Source organism: Petromyzon marinus, chromosome 68 (genome assembly GCF_048934315.1).
Source record: "Petromyzon marinus isolate PM22_M1 ecotype Great Lakes invasive population chromosome 68, UKy_Petmar_22M1.pri1.0, whole genome shotgun sequence".
Classification (NCBI taxonomy): domain Eukaryota; kingdom Metazoa; phylum Chordata; class Hyperoartia; order Petromyzontiformes; family Petromyzontidae; genus Petromyzon; species Petromyzon marinus.
Window position 1 is genome coordinate 4,739,031 of NC_133734.1, and position 20,629 is coordinate 4,759,659.

The window sequence follows — 20,629 nt, forward strand, 5'->3', positions numbered from 1 at the left end:
CAGGGTGTGGCTCTTCTTTTGAATAAAAGAATGAAGGGGGCGTGGGAGCGTGGCAGTGATGTGTGGGAAGCTGTAAGCCCCAGGCTACTTTGGGCTCGCCTTCCCATCAACCGGAGGCGAGGATTGGTGGTCGAGGTTACTTATGCCCCCACCGAAGACGAACATCCGTGGAGGGATGCAGGCAAAGCCGATGAGTCAGATGCCTTCTATGACCTCCTTTCACAGGTGCTGGCTAAAGTGGCCCCTCGGGATAGTCATCTTGTTGGGTGACTTCAATGCCCGAGTTGGTCATGATGCTGGCACCTGGTCTGGAGTGATTGGAGGGCATGGGCCTAATCAGTTCAATAACAATGGTAGGAGGCTGCTAGATTTTTGTGCAGCCCATGGGATTGTAATTACCAACACGCTGTTCCGGCATCGGCACATCCACACAACATCATGGATGCATGCCGGGTCAAAGCAAGAACATCTGCTGGTCTACATAGTGACGGACCAGCGGATGCGAGCCCATGTCCTTGACACTAGAACCTACCGTGGAGCTGATCTGCCCTCTGACCATGGACTAGTCATCTGTAAGATGCGCCTGCCATTCTTCCACTCCAGTGGTGGGTGTACACCCAGGACCCTATTCCAACCTAAAGTGGCCTGGTCTCAGTTATCTGATGAAAGTTGCAAGCGAGAATTTCAACATCGCTTGCGGCTTGGGTTGGCATCGTCCCCCACTCCTCCTGATGTCGAGGGTAAATGGGTGAGGTTTAGGACTGTGACTCATGCAGCTGCAATGGCTGCTTTGGGTACGCGGTCCAGACCTCCCCAGAGACCCTGGCTGACAGAGGAAGTGTTCAGGATAATTGAGAAAAAGCGACAGGCCCACTGTCATCGGCTACAAAATCCCACGTCAGAGAATGAGGAGGCTTACCGCAGCCTTCACTCGGAGGTTCGGAGTGCCGTGAGGTGCTGCAAGGATGGGTGGTGGTTGCGGGTTGCTGAGGAGATGGAGTCTGCCTCAGTGGCCCGCGATCACAAATCTCTATTTAACTCCATCAAAAAAGTAACCTCCAGCGCCAAACCTATTACCATCATTAGGGGAAAAAAATGGTGTTCCAATCTCCGACCCCCAGGAACCGGTATGCAGATTTTCTGAGCATTTCTGTGAGGTCCTGGGGGAGGGGAAACCCCTCAGCCAGGAAAACATCGTGGCACAAAGTGGGGGTGACCCTGCTGAGGCTGCGGTGCCTTAAATATTGGAAGAAGTCACCACCTGTGAGTGGCTGGCTGAGGTGCCATCTGTTGAGGAAGTACTGAAGGTGATCCGGAGTCTGAGACCAGGAAAGGCAGCGGGCAGAGATGATCTCCCAAGCGAAATGCTGAGGGAGGGTGGCATTTGTGCACAGACTGCCCTACATGACATCATAACAACATTCCGGACCACTGGACGGGTTCCACAGTATTGGAAGGATGCCCTGGTGGTCCCCCTCTTTAAGAAGGGGGACCGCACAGACTGTAACTACAGGGGCATCTCAATCCTCAGTGTGCCGGGAAAGGTCCTGGCAATGATTATTCAACATCGCCTTGCCAGGCACGCTGAGGAGAGGCTTGCGGAGCCCCAGTGCATTTTCAGGAAAGGGTGGTCCTGCACAAATTCCATATTTTATGTCTGTCTGCTACAGCAGAGGTGTAGGGAATTCCAACAAGACCTACATCTCTGCTTTATTGACCTGGTCAAGGCCTATGATACCATCAGTAGGCCCTGAGCCTCTGCTCACGATCATTAAGGACCTTCATGATGGTTAGCGGGCTCGGGTAAATCTACGTGGCCGGGAGTCAGAGCCATTCACTGTACACCTTGGGGTGCGACAGGGATGTCCTCTGGCTCTCACATTATTTAACAACTATTTTGACCATGTAGTTCGTGAAGCCTTCAATAGCTGTACCGGGGGAATCTCCATTTGGTACAGATATAATGGGAGGCTGATCGATGCCCGGGTGCGGTCAAGGGATGAATCCCTATTGCTCAACCACGTTATGTATGCCGATGATTTGGTAATATCTGCTCATTCAGAGGAGGAGTTGGAGACGCTGCTGCTGAGACTGGAGCGTGCCACTAAGAGATGGGCCCTTACCATCATCCCCACCAAAACGGAAGCACCTGCCTGAGTATTTTGTACCATCGGATACTCCACCCCCACAACTCCTAATCGGTCATGCGGCAGTTGTGGAGAGAGTGGAGAGTTTCCCATACCTGGGCAGTGTGCTTATGACCAGCTCCAGTTTAACAGCAGAGGTCTCACTCCGAATCAGTCGAGCGGCAATATCTTTCATCGGTTACGTAACGCTGTGTGGAAGCTACCTGGTCTGTCGCTCCGCACTAATCTTCAGGTCTTCTCGGCCACGGTCATTCCCTCCCTTCTCTACGCTTGCGAAACGTGGACCCCCTTAGTGGAACATTTTCGCCGGTTAGAAACATTTAGGCAAGCGTGCCTACGATCCATCCTGGGTTTAAGCAGGCTGGATTGTGTGAGAAGCTCACAAATCATTGAAAGATCTGGGCAAGGTCCCATCGGTGAGCTCCTCCTGCAGGCAAGGCTGTGTTGGCTGGGTCATGTAGCCCGCATGCCCAGCCACCGCATGCCGAAACAGCTTTTGTTCGGCCGGATCGAGGGGGCTAAACGGGCGTGGCACGGGCTAGAGAAGAAACGGAGTGATGTGGTACAGGAGGACGTGGAGCTGAGTGGACTTGCCGATGACTGGTACCAGCGGTGTCAAGATCGGTCTCTGTGGAGGAGGCTCGTGAAGGATGCTACTGGGCAGTTGGAGGCAGTCGCCCTCCAACAACAACGGAGGGCGGAGGAGCGACGCTCACAACAACGAGCGGAGCGCCGGGTGGCTAAAGCACAGCAGGTTGGCACAGTAGGGGGCACAGATGGTGCATCAGCCAGTCATCTCAGTCAGTCGACCCGTGGCACTTGGGTCTGCCCCGTGACCTCCTGCCAGCGGGCGTTCAACACTTCACGTTGCCTCAAGGTGCACATGGCCTGGCACAAGCATCGTGGTGACGTCACCGCCACTTAGTGGCGAATAGCCTTTGTTGTTGTGTTGTTGTTGTGTGTGTATCTGCGTGTGTGTGTCTGCGTGTGTGTGTCTGTGTGTGTGTGTCTGTGTGTATCTGTGTGTGTGGCTGTGTGTGTGTGTCTGTGTGTGTGTGTGTGTCTCTGTGTGTCTGTGTGTGTCTGTGTGTATCTGTGTGTGTGTGTCTGCGTGTGTCTGCATGCGTGTCTGTGTGTGTGTCTGCGTGTGTGTCTGTGTGTGTGTGTCACCTTGACTACAGCAGGACGTGGCAGGGTTATCCGCACTGCAGAGTCACAGCCGGCCAGCATGGAGGCAGCAATCTGAGAGGCGCGAGAACGGTCGAAAAACGTGTCCTTGTGTGTGAGAAGATAGCCACCTAGATAGACACACAGACACATAGACACACACATAGACACGTGTCCTTGTGTGTGAGAAGATAACCACCTAGATAGACACACAGACACATAGACACACACAAAGACACGTGTCCTTGTGTGTGAGAAGATAACCACCTAGATAGACACACAGACACATAGACACACACATAGACACGTGCCCTTGTGTGTGAGAAGATAACCACCTAGATAGACACACAGACACATAGACACACACATAGACACGTGTCCTTGTGTGTGAGAAGATAGCCACCTAGATAGACACACAGACACATAGACACACACATATACACGTGTCCTTGTGTGTGAGAAGATAGCCACCTAGATAGACACACAGACACATAGACACACACATAGACACGTGTCCTTGTGTGTGAGAAGATAGCCACCTAGATAGACACACAGACACATAGACACACACATAGACACGTGTCCTTGTGTGTGAGAAGATAGCCACCTAGATAGACACACAGACACATAGACACACACATAGACACGTGTTCTTGTGTGTGAGAAGATAACCACCTAGATAGACACACAGACACATAGACACACACATAAACACGTGTCCTTGTGTGTGAGAAGATAACCACCTAGATAGACACACAGACACATAGACACACACATAGACACGTGTCCTTGTGTGTGAGAAGATAACCACCTAGATAGACACACAGACACATAGACACACACATAGACACGTGTCCTTGTGTGTGAGAAGATAACCACCTAGATAGACACACAGACACATAGACACACACATAGACACGTGTCCTTGTGTAGAAGATAGCCACCTAGATAGACACACAGACACATAGACACACACATAGACACGTGTCCTTGTGTGTGAGAAGATAACCACCTAGATAGACACACAGACACATAGACACACACATAGACACGTGTCCTTGTGTGTGAGAAGATAGCCACCTAGATAGACACACAGACACACACATATACACGTGTCCTTGTGTGTGAGAAGATAGCCACCTAGATAGACACACAGACACATAGACACACACATAAACACGTGTCCTTGTGTGTGAGAAGATAACCACCTAGATAGACACACAAACACATAGTCACACACATAAACACGTGTCCTTGTGTGTGAGAAGATAACCACCTAGATAGACACACAGACACATAGACACACACATAAACACGTGTCCTTGTGTGTGAGAAGATAACCACCTAGATAGACACACAGACACATAGACACACACATAGACACGTGTCCTTGTGTGTGAGAAGATAGCCACCTAGATAGACACAGATACAGAGACACACACATAAACACGTGTCCTTGTGTGTGAGAAGATAACCACCTAGATAGACACACAGACACATAGACACACACATAGACACGTGTCCTTGTGTGTGAGAAGATAACCACCTAGATAGACACACAGACACATAGACACACACATAGACACGTGTCCTTGTGTGTGAGAAGATAGCCATCTAGATAGACACACAAACACACGCACATAGACACACACACACAAAGACACGTGTCCTTGTGTGTGAGAAGATAACCACCTAGATAGACACACAGACACACACATAGACACGTGTCCTTGTGTGTGAGAAGATAGCCATCTAGATAGACACACAAACACACACACATAGACACACACACACAAAGACACGTGTCCTTGTGTGTGAGAAGATAACCACCTAGATAGACACACAGACACATAGACACACACATAGACACGTGTCCTTGTGTGTGAGAAGATAACCACCTAGATAGATACACAGACACATAGAGACACACATAGACACGTGTCCTTGTGTGTGAGAAGATAACCACGTAGATAGACACACAGACACATAGACACACACATAGACACGTGTCCTTGTGTGTGAGAAGATAGCCACCTAGATAGACACACAGACACATAGACACACACATAGACACGTGTCCTTGTGTGTGAGAAGATAGCCATCTAGATAGACACAAACACACGCACATAGACACACACACAAAGACACGTGTCCTTGTGTGTTAGAAGATAACCACCTAGATAGACACACAGACACATAGACACACACATAGACACGTGTCCTTGTGTGTGAGAAGATAACCACCAAGATAGACACACAGACACATAGACACACACATAGACACGTGTCCTTGTGTGTGAGTAGATAACCACCTAGATAGACACACAGACACATAGACACACATAGACACGTGTCCTTTTGTGTGAGAAGATAGCCACCTAGATAGACACACAGACACATAGACACACACATAAACACGTGTCCTTGTGTGTGAGAAGATAGCCATCTAGATAGACACACAAATACACACACATAGACACACACACACAAAGACACGTGTCCTTGTGTGTGAGAAGATAGCCACCTAGATAGACACACAGACACATAGACACACACATAGACACGTGTGCTTGTGTGTGAGAAAATAGCTACCTAGATAGACACAAATACACACACACAAAGACACACATAAACACACACATAGACACGTGTCCTTGTGTAGGAGAAGATAGCCACCTAGATAGACACACAGACACATAGACACACACATAGACACGTGTCCTTGTGTGTGAGAAGATAAACACATAGATAGACACACAGACACATAGACACACACATAGACACGTGTCCTTGTGTGTGAGAAGATAGCCATCTAGATAGACACACAAACACACTCACATAGACACACACACAAAGACACGTGTCCTTGTGTGTGAGAAGATAGCCACCTAGATAGACACACAGACACATAGACACACACATAGACACGTGTCCTTGTGTGTGAGAAAATAGCCACCTAGATAGACACACAGACACACACACATAGACACGTGTCCTTGTGTGTGAAAAGACAGCCACCTAGATAGACACACAGACACACACACATAGACACACATAGACACACACATAGACACGTGTCCTTGTGTGTGAGAAGATAGCCACCTAGATAGACACACAGACACACACACAAAGACACACATAAACACACACAGACACGTGTCCTTGTGAAGGAGAAGATAGCCACCTAGATAGACACACAGACACACACACATAGACACACAGACAACAACAACCGCCATTCCCCACTAAGTGGCGGTGACGTCACCACGACGCTTGTGCCAGGCCATGTGCACTTTGAGGCCACGAGAAGTGTCGAACGCCCGCTGGCAGGAGGTCACCGGGCAGACCCAAGTGCCACGGGTCGACTGACTAAGATGACTGAGATGATTGGCTGATGCACCACCTGTGCCACCTACTGTGCCAACCTGCTATGCTTTAGCCACCCGGCGCTCCGCTCGTTGTTGTGAGCGTCGCTCCTCCGCCCTCCGTTGTTGTTGGAGGGCGACTGCCTCCGACTGCCCAGTAGCATCCTTCACGAGCCTCTACCACAGAGGCCGATCTTGACACCGCTGGTACCAGTCATCGGCAAGTCCACTCAGCTCCACGTCCTCCTGTACCACATCACTCCATCTCTTCTCTAGCCCGTGCCGCGCCCATTTAGCCCCCTCAATCCGGCCGAACAAAAGCTGTTTCGGGCATGCGGTGGCTGGGCATGCGGGCTACATGACCCAGCCAACGCAGCCTTGCCTGCCGGAGCTCACCGATGGGACCTTGCCCAGATCTTTCAAGGATTTGTGAGCTCCTCACACAATCCAGCCTGGTTAAACCCAGGATGGATCATAGGCAGGCTAGCCTAAATGTTTCTAACCGGGGGTCCACGTTTCGCAAGCGTAGAGAAGGGAGGGAATTACCGTGGCCGAGAAGACCTGAAGCTTATTGCGGAGCAACAGACCAGGTAGCTTCCACACAGCATTACGCAACTGATGAAAAGATATTGCCGCTCGACTGATTCGGAGTGAGACCTCTGCTGTTAAACTGGAGCCGGTCAGACACACATAGACACAGAGACACACACATAGAGACAGACACACACTTAGACACAGAGACACAGCGACAGACACACATAGACACAGACAGAGACACAGAGAGAGACACAGAGAGAGACATAGAGACACAGAGAGACAGAGACACAAAGAGAGAGACAGAGACACAGAGAGACAGAGACTTAGAGAGAGACACAGCGACACAGAGAGACAGAGACACAGAGAGAGACACAGAGACACAGAAAGACAGAGACACAGAGAGAGACACAGAGAGACAGAGACACAGAGAGAGACACAGAGACACAGAGAGACAGAGACACAGAGAGAGACACAGACAGAGAGACAGAGAGAGACAGAGAGAGACAGCCAGAGACACAGAGACACAGAGACACAGAGATAGACACAGACAGAGAGAGACACAGACAGACACAGACAGACACACAGAGACACAGAGAGACAGAGACACAGAGATAGACACAGACAGAGACACAAAGACAAAGAGAGACACAGCGAGAGACACAGAGAGAGACAGCCAGAGACACAGAGACACAGAGACACAGAGATAGACACAGACAGAGAGAGACACAGACAGACACAGACAGACACACAGAGACACAGAGAGACAGAGACACAGAGATAGACACAGACAGAGACACAAAGACAAAGAGAGACACAGCGAGAGACACAGAGAGAGACACAGACAGAGACACAGCGAGAGACACAGCGAGAGACACAGACAGAGACACAGACAGAGACACAGAGAGTGTCGGCCTACCGGTGATGAAGTCCTGGATGGCTGCGATGAGCGGTTCACCATTCCGTGGTGTCACGAGATTAGCCTTAGTCTGACACAAAGACAAAGATCCCCCGTATAGCCTGTAACAGACTGTAGGGGCAAGTGCTGTTCGCGAGCACCTATGAAGGCCGGAACGGCGCACGAGGAGGTGGGTGGCCAGCACCACGCCCGGCCGCCTTTGTCTCCCCTAGTGGCGATGTTAACTAAACACCGCACAAGGTACTCATTTGAGGCTAAGTCGACCTAGGGGAAGCCCGGGACCGGTTCAGATAATCGTCACTGGTGTTGGCCGTGAGCGGGAAACTAACCTGGGGCACCAGGTTCGTAGCGCAGCGTAGCGCTAACCGCTACACTACCGCTCACACACACAGTGACACACACACACCACACAGTCAAACACCACACACACACACAGACACACACACACCTACATACAAACACCACACATAGACACACACCACACAAACACAACAACAACCGCCATTCGCCACTAAGTGGCGGTGACGTCACCACGACGCTTGTGCCAGGCCATGTGCACCTTGAGGCACAGACACACACACACCACACACAGACACACACACACACCACACACAGACACACACACACACCACACACAGACACACACCACACACACACACAGACACACACACTGACACATACACACACACAGACACACACCATACACACCCAGACATAGACACACACCACACAGACACACACACACACAGACACACACATCACACACAGACACACACACACACTACACACACACAGACACACACACACACATACATACACACACAGACACACACACAGACACACACACCACACACACCCAGACACACACCACACACACACAGACGAGACCGACTACCTCCCGCGTACCTGGAGAGGTAGTCAACATCGCCCCCCTCTCTCACCCCCATCAGGATGAGCGCCTCCGCCTTGGCCTCCTCCGTCTGGGGCAGGTGGAGGTTCATCTCGTCGCCGTCAAAGTCCGCGTTGTACGGCGTGCACACGCACTCGTTGAAGCGGAACGTCCGGTGGGGCTTCACTCGCGCCTACAGACACACACGTACACACACACACACAGACAGACACACACACGGACACACACGGACACACACACGTCTTCCATCCGACGCAGGTGACGCTTCGTCTTCGGTCAAATACCGGCGGGCAGGTCCCGGACGAGCCCCCACTGGGCCGAAACGCTCCCTCCGCTTCCCCTTGTCGCGTGCTCGGCCGCCACGTGGCCACGCTCGTGGTGCCAGATGCGCCGCGCGGTTTATTTTTTACCGTTCTGTTTTGGTCACTTTGCTGTTTGTGACTTTGTTTTCGTATCAAAATCGCCACTGCTTCTGGCAGCAATAAAAGTGTCTTGAAAGTCAAAGTCTCTCCCCCACTCTCTCTCTCTCCCCCACTCTCTCTCTCCCACTCTCTCTCTCTCCCACTCTCTCTCCCACTCTCTCTCTCTCTCCCACTCTCTCTCTCCCACTCTCTCTCTCCTACTCTCTCTCTCTCCCACTCTCTCTCCCACTCTCTCTCTCCCTCTCTCTCTCCCACTCTCTCTCTCCCACTCTCTCTCTCTCCCACTCTCTCTCTCCCACTCTCTCTCTCCCACTCTCTCTCACCCACTCTCTCTCTCTCCCACTCTCTCTCCCACTCTCTCACTCTCTCTCTCACTCTCTCTCCCACTCTCTCTCCCACTCTCTCACTCTCTCTCTCACTCTCTCTCCCACTCTCTCTCCCACTCTCTCTCCCACTCTCCCACTCTCTCTCTTCTACAACAGCAGCTTCGTATATGGGGTGGTGCCTTACCTGGCTAACAAGCGCCATGACCTCGCCAACTTAGCCTGTGCTCAGGCGAAGATGGCGGTGTACAGAACGAGGAAAAAGATGCTGGAAGGTGACACTGACGGCTGCTCCGTGCGTCCAGTGTTCAGGGGCCTGCTTAAGGCGCGGCTTCGACTGGAGCACGCCACGTACCACACACATGTCGGTGATGTGCACGTCTTCTTCGAACGCTGGGGAGCCGGAAAAGCCCTCTGTACTAGCGTGGACGGCACCCTCGTGTTCACCTTCTGAAGCGCTCGCTCGTCAACGTGGCGTGCGCAATGACCACCACCACCACCACCACGTGACTTTTCTTTCGTGTTGTGCGCGGTCCTTTTTAGCGCCACAGCGCGTGGATTTGTAACGTTTATTTTCATTTGTGTTGCTGGTGACTTTGTCTATTTCATATCGAAATCGCCTCCAGTGCTTTTGCTGCTGGCAGCAATAAAAGTTGTTAAAAGTCAAAAGGCTCTCCTACTCTCTCTCTCTCACACTCTCTCCCACTCTCCCCCACTCTCTCTCGCCCAGTCTCCCACTCTCCCCCACTCTCTCTCTCTCCCACTCTCTCTTGCTCACTCTCTCACTCTCTATCTCTCCCCCACTCTCTCTCCCACTCTCTCACCCACTCTCTCTCTCGCCCACTCTCTCACTCTCTCTCTGTACCACTCACAATGTGAGCCATGATGCTCAGCTTGTGCAGCGACGGCTGACGATTAAAGAGCACCACGTCACCATCCATGAGATGCCTCTCCACAATGTCGCCCAGGCGGAGCTCCTGCGCCATCTTCTCGCGGTTGCCGTACCTCAGGAACCTGCACAGGGGGCGGAGAGCGGTCACGGGGGCGTTGAGTGTCTGTATGTGTGTGTGTCTGTGTGTGTCTGTGTGTGTGTCTGTGTGTGTGTGTCTGTGTGTGTCTGTGTGTGTGTGTGTCTGTGTGTGTCTGTGTGTGTCACCTCTTCATGTTGTTCTGTCTCTGCTGGATGAAGTTGGCCCCAGGGTGCTCGTCACAGCCTCTCATCACCAACTTCCTCATCAGCTCCAGGTTCGCTTTGGTCACCTGACCACAGACACACACACACAGATACACACACAGACACACACACACACAGACACACACTCACACACACCCACTCACCCACCCACTCACCCACTCACTCACCCACTCACCCACTCATTCACTCACCACCCACTCAGCACCCACTCACTCACTCACCACCCACTCACCACCCACTCACCCGCTCTGGGTAGGTGAGAATGCGCGCCACGTGAACCGGTACAGCGACCTCGTCAATGCGTAAGTTTGGGTCCGGGGAGATCACCGTCCGGCTAGAGAAGTCAACACGCTTGCCGGACAGGTTGCCACGGAAACGCCCTGCGGTGACACACACACAGTGACACACACACAGTGACACACACACACACACAGTGACACACACACAAACAGTGACACACACACACAACAATAACCGCCATTCGCCACTAAGTGGCGGTGACGTCACCACGACGCTTGTACCAGGCCATGTGCACCTTGAGGCCACGTGAAGTGTCGAACGCCCGCTGCAGGAGGTCACGGGGTAGACCCAGGTGCCACGGGTCGACTGAGATGACTGAGATGACTGGCTGATGCACCACCTGTGCCCCATACTGTGCCAACCTGCTGTGCCTTAGCCACCCGGTGCTCCGCCCGTTGTTGTGAGCGTCGCTCCTCCGCCCTCCGTTGATGTTGGAGGGCGACTGCCTCCAACTGCCCAGTAGCGTCCTTCACGAGCCTCCTCCACAGAGGCCGATCTTGACACCGCTGGTACCAGTCATCGGCAAGTCCATTCAGCTCCACGTCCTCCTGTACCACGTCACTCCATCTCTTCTCTAGCGGTGCCGCGCCCGTTTAGCCCCCTCGATCCGGCCGAACAAAAGCTGTTTCGGCATGCGGTGGCTGGGCATGCGGGCTACATGACCCAGCCAACGCAGCCTTGCCCGCCGGAGGAGCTCACCGTTGGGACCGTGCCCAGATCTTTCAAAGATTTGTGAGCTCCTCACACAATCCAGCCTGGTTAAACCCAGGATGGATCGTAGGCAGGCCAGCCTAAATGTTTCAAACCGGCGAAGATGTTCCATTAGGGGGGTCCACTTTTCGCAAGCGTAGAGAAGGGAGGGAATGACCGTGGCCGAGAAGACCTGAAGCTTAGTGCGGAGCGACAGACCAGGTAGCTTCCACACAGCGTTACGCGACCGATGAAAAGATATTGCCGCTCGACTGATTCGGAGTGAGACCTCTGCTGTTAAACTGGAACCGGTCATAAGCACACTTCCCAGGTATGGGAAACTCTCCACTCTCTCCACAACTGCCCCATCACCGATTAGGAGTTGTGGGGGTGGAGTGTCCGATGGTACACAATACCCAGGCAGGTGCTTAGTTTTGGTGGGGCTGATGGTAAGGCCCCATTTCTTAGTGGCACGCTCCAGTCTCAGCAGCAGCATCTCCAACTCCTCCACTGAATGAGCAGCTGTTACAAAAATCATTGGCATACATAACATGGTTGAGCAATAGGGAGTCATCCCTTGACCGCAGCCGGGCATCGATCAGCCTCCCATTATATCTGTACCAAATGGAGATTCCCCCGGTACAGCTATTGAAGGCTTCACGAACTATGTGGTCAAAATAGATGTTAAATAATGTGGGAGCCAGAGGACATCCCCGTCGCACCCCAAGGTGTACAGGGAATGGCTCGGACTCCCGGCCACGAAGTTTTACCTGGGCCCGCTCACCATCATGAAGGTCCTAAATGATCATGAGCAAAGGGTCAGGGACTCCGAAAGCACGAAGAACCCAGAGCCCAGGCCTTCTGATGGTATCATAGGCCTTGACCAGGTCAATAAAGCAGAGATGTAGGTCTTGCTGGAATTCCCTACACCTCTGCTGTAGCAGACGGACAGAAAAAATGGCATCTGTGCAGGACCGCCCTTTCCTGAAACCGCATTGGGGCTCCGCAAGCCTCTCCTCAGCGTGCCTGGCAAGGCGATGTTGAACAATCCTTTCCAGGACCTTTCCTGGCACACTGAGGAGTGAGATGCCCCTGTAGTTGTTACAGTCTGTGCGGTCCCCCTTCTTAAAGAGGGGGACCACCAGGGCATCCTTCCAATCCTGCGGAACCCGTCCAGTGGTCCAGACTGTTGTTATGATGCCATATAGGGCAGTCTGTGCACAAACGCCACCCTCCCTCGGAGACCATCTCTGCCCAGTGCCTTTCCTGGTCTCAGACTCCGGATCGCCTTCTGTACTTCCTCAACAGATGGCACCTCAGCCAGCCACTCACAGGGGGTGACTTCCTCCAATATATGAGGCACCGCAGCATCAGCAGGGTCATCCACACTTTGTGCAACGATGTTTTCCTGGCGGAGGGATTTCCCCTCCCCCAGGACCTAACAGAAATGCTCAGCAAATCTGGAAATTGTTCTTGGGGGTTGGAGATTGGATCACCGTTTTGTCCCCTAATGATGGTAATAGGTGTGGTGCTGCAGGTTACTTTTTTGGAGTTAAATAGAGATTTGTGATCACGGGCCACGGAGGCAGACTCCATCTCCTCAGCAATCCGCGACCACCACCCATCCTTGCAGCGCCTCACGGCTCTCCGAACCTCCGAGCGAAGGCTGCGGTAAGCCTCCTCATTCTCTGACGTGGGATTCTGTAGCCGATGAGAGTGGACCTGTCACTTTTTCTCAACTATCCTGAACACCTCCTCTGTCAGCCAGGGTCTCTGGGGAGGTCTGGACCGCGTACCTAAAGCAGCCAATGCAGCTGCATGAGTCACAGTCCTAAACCTCGCCCATTTACCCTCGACATCAGAAGGAGTGGGGGACGATGCCAACCCCAACCGCAAGCGATGATGAAATTCTCGCATCCAAACTTTCATCAGATAACTGAGATCAGGTCACTTTAGGTTGGAATGGGGTCCTGGGTGTACACCCACCACGGGAGTGGAAGAATGGCAGGCGCATCTTACAGATGACTAGTCGATGGTCAGAGGGCAGATCAGCTCCACGGTAGGTCCTGGTGTCAAGGACATGGGCTCGTATCCGCTGGTCCGTCACTATGTAGTCCAGCAGATGTTCTTGCTTGGACCCGGCATGCATCTGTGATGTTGTGTGGATGCGCCGATGCCAGAACAGCGTGTTGGTAATTACAAGCCCATGGGCTGCACAAAAATCTAGCAGCCTCCTACCGTTGTTATTGAGCTGATCTGGCCCATGCCCTCCAATCACTCCAGACCAGGTGCCAGTATCATGACCAACTCGGGCATTGAAGTCACCCAACAAGATGACTCTATCCCGAGGGGCCACTTTAGCCAGCACCTGTGACAGGAGGTCATAGAAGGCATCTGACTCATCGGCTTTGCCTGCATCCCTCCACGGATGTTCGTCTTCGGTGGGGGCATAAGTAACCACGACCACCACTCCTCGCCTCCGATTGATGGGAATGCGAGCCCAAAGTAGCCTGGGGCTTACAGCTTCCCACACCTCACCGCCACGCTCACACGCCCCCTTCATTCTTTTGTTCAAAAGAAGAGCCACACCCTGTTGTTTGGCAGTCTGCTGCCCCGAGTAGAGGACTGTCCACCCCTCATGGTGGCAGGAGCCAGAACCGGTCCACCGGACCTACTGAATGCCACAGAAATCCAGGCGGTACCGGTCCAGCTCCCAACAGAGGAGTGGCAGCCTCTCCTCCGCAGTGAGCATTCGAACATTCCACGTAGCCACACGAAGTGGCTTTTTGTTGTTTCTGGAGGAGCCCCGAGGGTAGAGATTCAATCGCCTGGCTCCGCCAATTGGGGTTTGGCCAGGAAACATCATAGACGCCTGTCCCCCCGGGGCCTCCGGCACAAGCTTATTAGTTACATATTTTAGCGGTAAATTTTTGAAGGTGGAGGGGTTACCAGCCCCTCGCACCCGTCCAGAGCCCCCGTTTAGCCACTGTGGTGGTCACAGACGCCATGAGGGGAGGAGCCAATCGGAATTAGCCCTCCCCCCACAGCACTGTCCACGACAGAGTTGGCCGTCCGGCACCGCGAGGAGGTAGGGGGTTGATTTGCCGGACTGACACACACACACACACACAGTGACACACACAGTGACACACGCACACAGTGACACACACACATACACAGTGACACACACAGTGACACACAACAACAACAACACCACCACCACCTTGCTTCCCCTTGAGCCTCTGCACAAATCCTCTGGTCCACTTTTTGGGCGCCATGTTGAGAGGAATTCCGGAGAGTTCGCTGTTGATGTAGAGGGCACATTGCAGCTGCAAAAAGTCCCAATCCTCCATGATCATCTGGCTCTTAGCGCCTGACGCACGGTGCTGAGACACAGAGAGACACAGAGAGAGACAGAGAGAGACACAGAGAGAGACAGAGAGAGACAGAGAGAGAGACAGAGAGAGACAGAGAGACACAGAGAGACACAGAGAGAGACAGAGAGAGAGGGAGTGTATGGTGAGTGAGTGGATGACTCAGCGACTGAGTGGATGACTGAGCAACTGAGTGACTGAGTGACTGACTGACTGAGTGACTGACTGAGTGACTGAGTGACTGACTGAGTGACTGACTGAGTGACTGAGTGACTGAGTGACTGACTGAGTGACTGAGTGACTGAGTGACTGACTGAGCGACTGACTGACTGAGTGACTGAGTAACTAAGTGACTGACTGAGTGACTGACTGAGTGAATGACTGAGTGACTGAGTGACTGACTGAGTAACTAAGTGAGTGAGTGAGTGACTGACTGAGTGATTGACTGAGTCACCTTCTTAATGACGTCGTTGAGGAACAAGATCTCCGTCAGCTTCATCGTGAGGTCGTCTTCGTTGGTTCCCGACTTTACGTCGCTCACCACCGACGGGCGGACGCACAGCGGCGGCACCGGAAGACGCCGGAGGAGGAGATCCTCGGGACGGCCCAGCGACCACGCCGCGGCGGATACGGGGGCGGCCGCGGCGGATACGGGGGCGGCCGCGGCGGATACGGGGGCGGCCGCGGCGGATACGGGGGGTGTTGCGGATGGACCGGTGCTCATGAGCAACAGGGGGACATCCTCGTCGGGGATTCGCTCCAGCAGGGCGAGGACCACCAGGGGATTCAGCGTCTCCTGAGGGGGTGAGGGGGTGGGTGAGGGGGGGGGTGGATGAGTGGGTGAGTGGGTGAGTGGGTGAGTGGGTGGGTGGGTGAGTGGGTGAGTGGGTGGGTGGGTGAGTGGGTGAGTGGGTAGGTGGGTGGGTGGGTTAGTGGGTGAGTGGGTTAGTGGATGAGTGGGTGGGTGAGTGAGTGGGTGAGTGGGTGGGTGGGTGGGTAATGGGTGGGTGGGTTAGTGGGTGAGTGGGTGGTTGAGTGAGTGAGTGGGTGGGTTAGTGGGTGAGTGGGTTAGTGAGTGAGTGGGTGGGTGAGTGAGTGAGTGAGTGGGTGAGTGGGGGAGTGGGTGAGTGGGTGGGTGGGTGGGTGACTGGGTGGGTGGGTAAGTGGGTGAGTGGGTTAGTGGGTGAGTGGGTGGGTGGGTGAGTGGGTGGGTGAGTGGGTGAGTCGGTGGGTGGTGAGTGGGTGGGTGGGTGAGTGGGTGAGTGGGTGAGTGGGTGGGTGGGTGAGTGGGTGGGTGGGTGAGTGGGTGGGTGAGTGGGTGGGTGGGTAAGTGGGTGGGTGGGTTAGCGGGTGAGTGGGTGGGTGGGTGGGTGAGTGGGTGATTGGGTGGGTGGGTGAGTGGGTGGGTGGGTGAGTGGGTGGGTGGGTAAGTGGGTGGGTGGGTTAGCGGGTGAGTGGGTGGGTTAGCGGGTGAGTGGGTGGGTTAGTGGGTGAGTGGGTGGGTGGGTGAGTGGGTGGGTGGGTGAGTGGCTGAGTGGGTGGGTGGGTGAGTGGCTGAATGGGTGGGTGGGTGAGTGGGTGAGTGGGTTGGTGAGCGCTGTGGTGAGCGATGTGGTGAGCGGGCGACTCACCTGTGCGCGTGAGAGGAGAGGTTCGATTTCCCGGTTGTGTTCGATGGCCGTGCTGAAGCTGGCGTGGTGAGCGGCCACCTCGGGGTCGGCCTTGCGGGCGGTGGCACGAAACCTCTCGTGGACAATCTTCAAGAGGCCACACTTCTTCACCACGCCTAGAGACACACACACAGACATATAGACACACACAGACACACACAGACACACACAGACACACGCACACAGACACACAGACATATAGACACACAGACACATACAGACATATAGACACACACAAAGACACAGACACACACAGACACACACACAGACAGATACACACACACAGTCACACAATAACCGCCATTCACCCACTAAGTGGCAGTGACGTCCCCACGACGCTTGTGCCAGGCCCTGAGGCCACGTGAAGTGTCGAACGCCCGCTGGCAGGAGGTCACGGGGCAGACCCAGGTGCCACGGGTTGACTGAGATGACTGGCTGATGCACCACCTGTGCTCCCTACTGTGCCAACCTGCTGTGCTTTAGCCACCCGGCGCTCCGCTCGTTGGTGTGAGCGTCGCTCCTCCGCCCTCCGTTGTTGTTGGAGGGCGACTGCCTCCAACTGCCCAGTGGCATCCTTCACGAGCCTCCTCCACAGAGGCCGATCTTGACACCGCTGGTACCAGTCATCGGCAAGTTCACTCAGCTCCACGTCCTTCTGTACCACATCACTCCATCTCTTCTCTAGCCTGTGCCGCGCCCGTTTAGCCCCCTCGATCCGGCCGAACAAAAGCTGTTTCGGCATGCGGTGGCTGGGCATGTGGGCTACATGACCCAGCCATCGCAGCCTTGCCTGCCGGAGGAGCTCACCGGTGGGACCTTGCCCAGATCTTTCAAGGATTTCTGAGGTCCTCACACAATCCAGTCTGGTTAAACCCAGGATGGATCGTAGGCAGGCCAGCCTAAATGTTTCTAACCGGCGAAGATGTTCCATTAGGGGGGTCCATGTTTCTCAAGCGTAGAGAAGGGAGGGAATGACCGTGGTCGAGAAGACCTGAAGCTTAATGCGGAGCGACAGACCAGGTAGCTTCCACACAGCGTTACGCAACAAATGAAAAGATATTGCCACTCGACTGATTCGGAGTGAGACCTCTGCTGTTAAACTGGAGCCGGTCACACACACACAGACAGACACACAGACAGACACACACAGACAGACACACAGACAGACACACAGACAGACACACAGACACACAGACACACACAGACACACACAGACACACACACACACACACAGACACACACACACACAGACACACACACACACAGACACATACACACAGACAGACACACAGACAGACACACAGACACACACACACAGACACACACACACAGACACACACACACACACACAGACACACACACACAGACACACACAGACACACACAGACACACACAGACACACACACAGACACACACACAGACACAAACAGACACACACAGACACACACACACACAGACACACACACAGACACACACACACACACAGACACACAGACACACACAGACACACACACACACAGACACACAGACACACACACACACAGACACACACACACAACAACAACAACCGCCATTCGCCACTAAGTGGCGGTGACGTCACCACGACGCTTGTGCCAGGCTATGTGCACCCTGAGGCCACGTGAAGTGTCGAACGCCCGCTGGCAGGAGGTCACGGGGCAGACCCAGGTGCCACGGGTCGACTGACTGAGATGACTGGCTGATGCACCACCTGTGCCCCCTACTGTGCCAACCTGCTGTGCTTTAGCCACCCGGCGCTCCGCTCGCTGTTGTGAGCGTCGCTCCTCCGCCCTCCGTTGTTGTTGGAGGGCGACTGCCTCCAACTGCCCAGTAGCATCCTTCACGAGCCTCCTCCACAGAGGCCGATCTTGACACCGCTGGTACCAGTCATCGGCAAGTCCACTCAGCTCCACGTCCTCCTGTACCACATCACTCCATCTCTTCTCTAGCCCGTGCCGCGCCCGCTTAGCCCCCTCAATCCGGCCAAACAAAAGCTGTTTCGGCATGCGGTGGCTGGGCATGCGGGCTACATGACCCAGCCATCGCAGCCTTGCCTGCCGGAGGAGCTCACCGATGGGACCCTGCCCAGATCTTTCAAGGATTTGTGAGCTCCTCACACAATCCAGTCTGGTTAAACCCAGGATGGATCGTAGGCAGGCCAGCCTAAATGTTTCTAACCGGCGAAGATGTTCCATTAGGGGGGTCCACGTTTCGCAAGCGTAGAGAAGGGAGGGAATGACCGTGGCCGAGAAGACCTGAAGCTTAGTGCGGAGCGACAGACCAGGTAGCTTCCACACAGCGTTACGCAACCGATGAAAAGATATTGCCGCTCGACTGATTCGGAGTGAGACCTCTGCTGTTAAACTGGAGCCAGTCATAAGCACACTGCCCAGGTATGGGAAACTCTCCACTCTCTCCACAACTGCCCCATCACCGATTGGGAGTTGTGGGGGTGGAGTGTCCGATGGTACAAAATACCCAGGCAGGTGCTTAGTTTTGGTGGGGCTGATGGTAAGGCCCCACCTCTTAGTGGCACGCTCCAGTCTCAGCAGCAGCGTCTCCAACTCCTCCTCTGACTGAGCAGCTATTACCAAGTCATCAGCATACATAACGTGGTTGAGCAATAGGGAGCCATCCCTTGACCGCACCCGGGCATCGATTAGCCTCCCATTATATCTGTACCATATGGAGATTCCCCCGGTAGAGCTATTGAAGGCTTCACGAACTACGTGGTCAAAATAGATGTTAAATAATGTGGGAGCCAGAGGACATCCCTGTCGCACCCCAAGGTGTACAGGGAATGGCTCTGACTCCCGGCCACGTAGTTTTACCCGGGCCCGCTCACCATCATGAAGGTCCTTAATGATCGTGAGCAGAGGGTCAGGTACTCCAAAAGCACGAAGAACGACCCAGAGCCCAGGCCTACTGATGGTATCATAGGCCTTGACCAGGTCAATAAAGCAGAGATGTAGGTCTTGTTGGAATTCCCTACACCTCTGCTGTAGCAGACGGACAGAAAATATGGCATCTGTGCAGGACCGCCCTTTCCTGAAACCGCATTGGGGCTCCGCAAGCCTCTCCTCAGCGTGCCTGGCAAGGCGATGCTGAATAATCCTTGCCAGGACCTTTCCCGGCACACTGAGGAGTGAGATGCCCCTGTAGTTGTTACAGTCTGTGCGGTCCCCCTTCTTAAAAAGGGGGACCACCAGGGCATCCTTCCAATCCTGCGGAACCCGTCCAGTGGTCCAGACTGTTGTTATGATGTCATATAGGGCAGTCTGTGCACAAACGCCACCCTCCCTCAGCATTTCGCTTGGGAGATCATCTCTGCCCGCTGCCTTTCCTGGTCTCAGACTCCGGATCGCCTTCAATACTTCCTCAGCAGATGGCACCTCAGCCAGCCACTCACAGGGGGTGACTTCATCCAATATTTGAGGCACCGCAGCCTCAGCAGGGTCATCCTCACTTTGTGCCACGATGTTTTCCTGGCTGAGGGATTTTCCCTCCCCCAGGATCTCACAGAAATGCTCAGCAAATCTGCGAACCTGTTCCTGGGGGTCGGAAATTGGATCACCGTTTTTTCCCCTAATGATGG

At 53.8% G+C, this 20,629-nt stretch overlaps 1 protein-coding gene across 2 annotated transcripts in view; it reads right to left on the reverse strand.

Annotated features, from left to right (window-relative positions):
• Positions 1-20,629, reverse strand: part of POLR3A (RNA polymerase III subunit A) — a 92,182-nt gene that overhangs the window by 59,677 nt on the left and 11,876 nt on the right. For both annotated transcript variants that reach the window (XM_076054824.1, XM_032978694.2), the window contains 9 exons: positions 16,978-17,132; positions 15,801-16,142; positions 15,196-15,358; positions 11,226-11,362; positions 10,944-11,047; positions 10,660-10,801; positions 9,074-9,214; positions 8,133-8,202; positions 3,318-3,445 (listed from right to left, as the gene is read on the reverse strand). In XM_076054824.1, the coding sequence (XP_075910939.1) occupies positions 3,318-3,445; positions 8,133-8,202; positions 9,074-9,214; positions 10,660-10,801; positions 10,944-11,047; positions 11,226-11,362; positions 15,196-15,358; positions 15,801-16,142; positions 16,978-17,132 (1,382 nt within the window). The remainder of the gene's footprint in view (positions 1-3,317; positions 3,446-8,132; positions 8,203-9,073; positions 9,215-10,659; positions 10,802-10,943; positions 11,048-11,225; positions 11,363-15,195; positions 15,359-15,800; positions 16,143-16,977; positions 17,133-20,629) is intronic.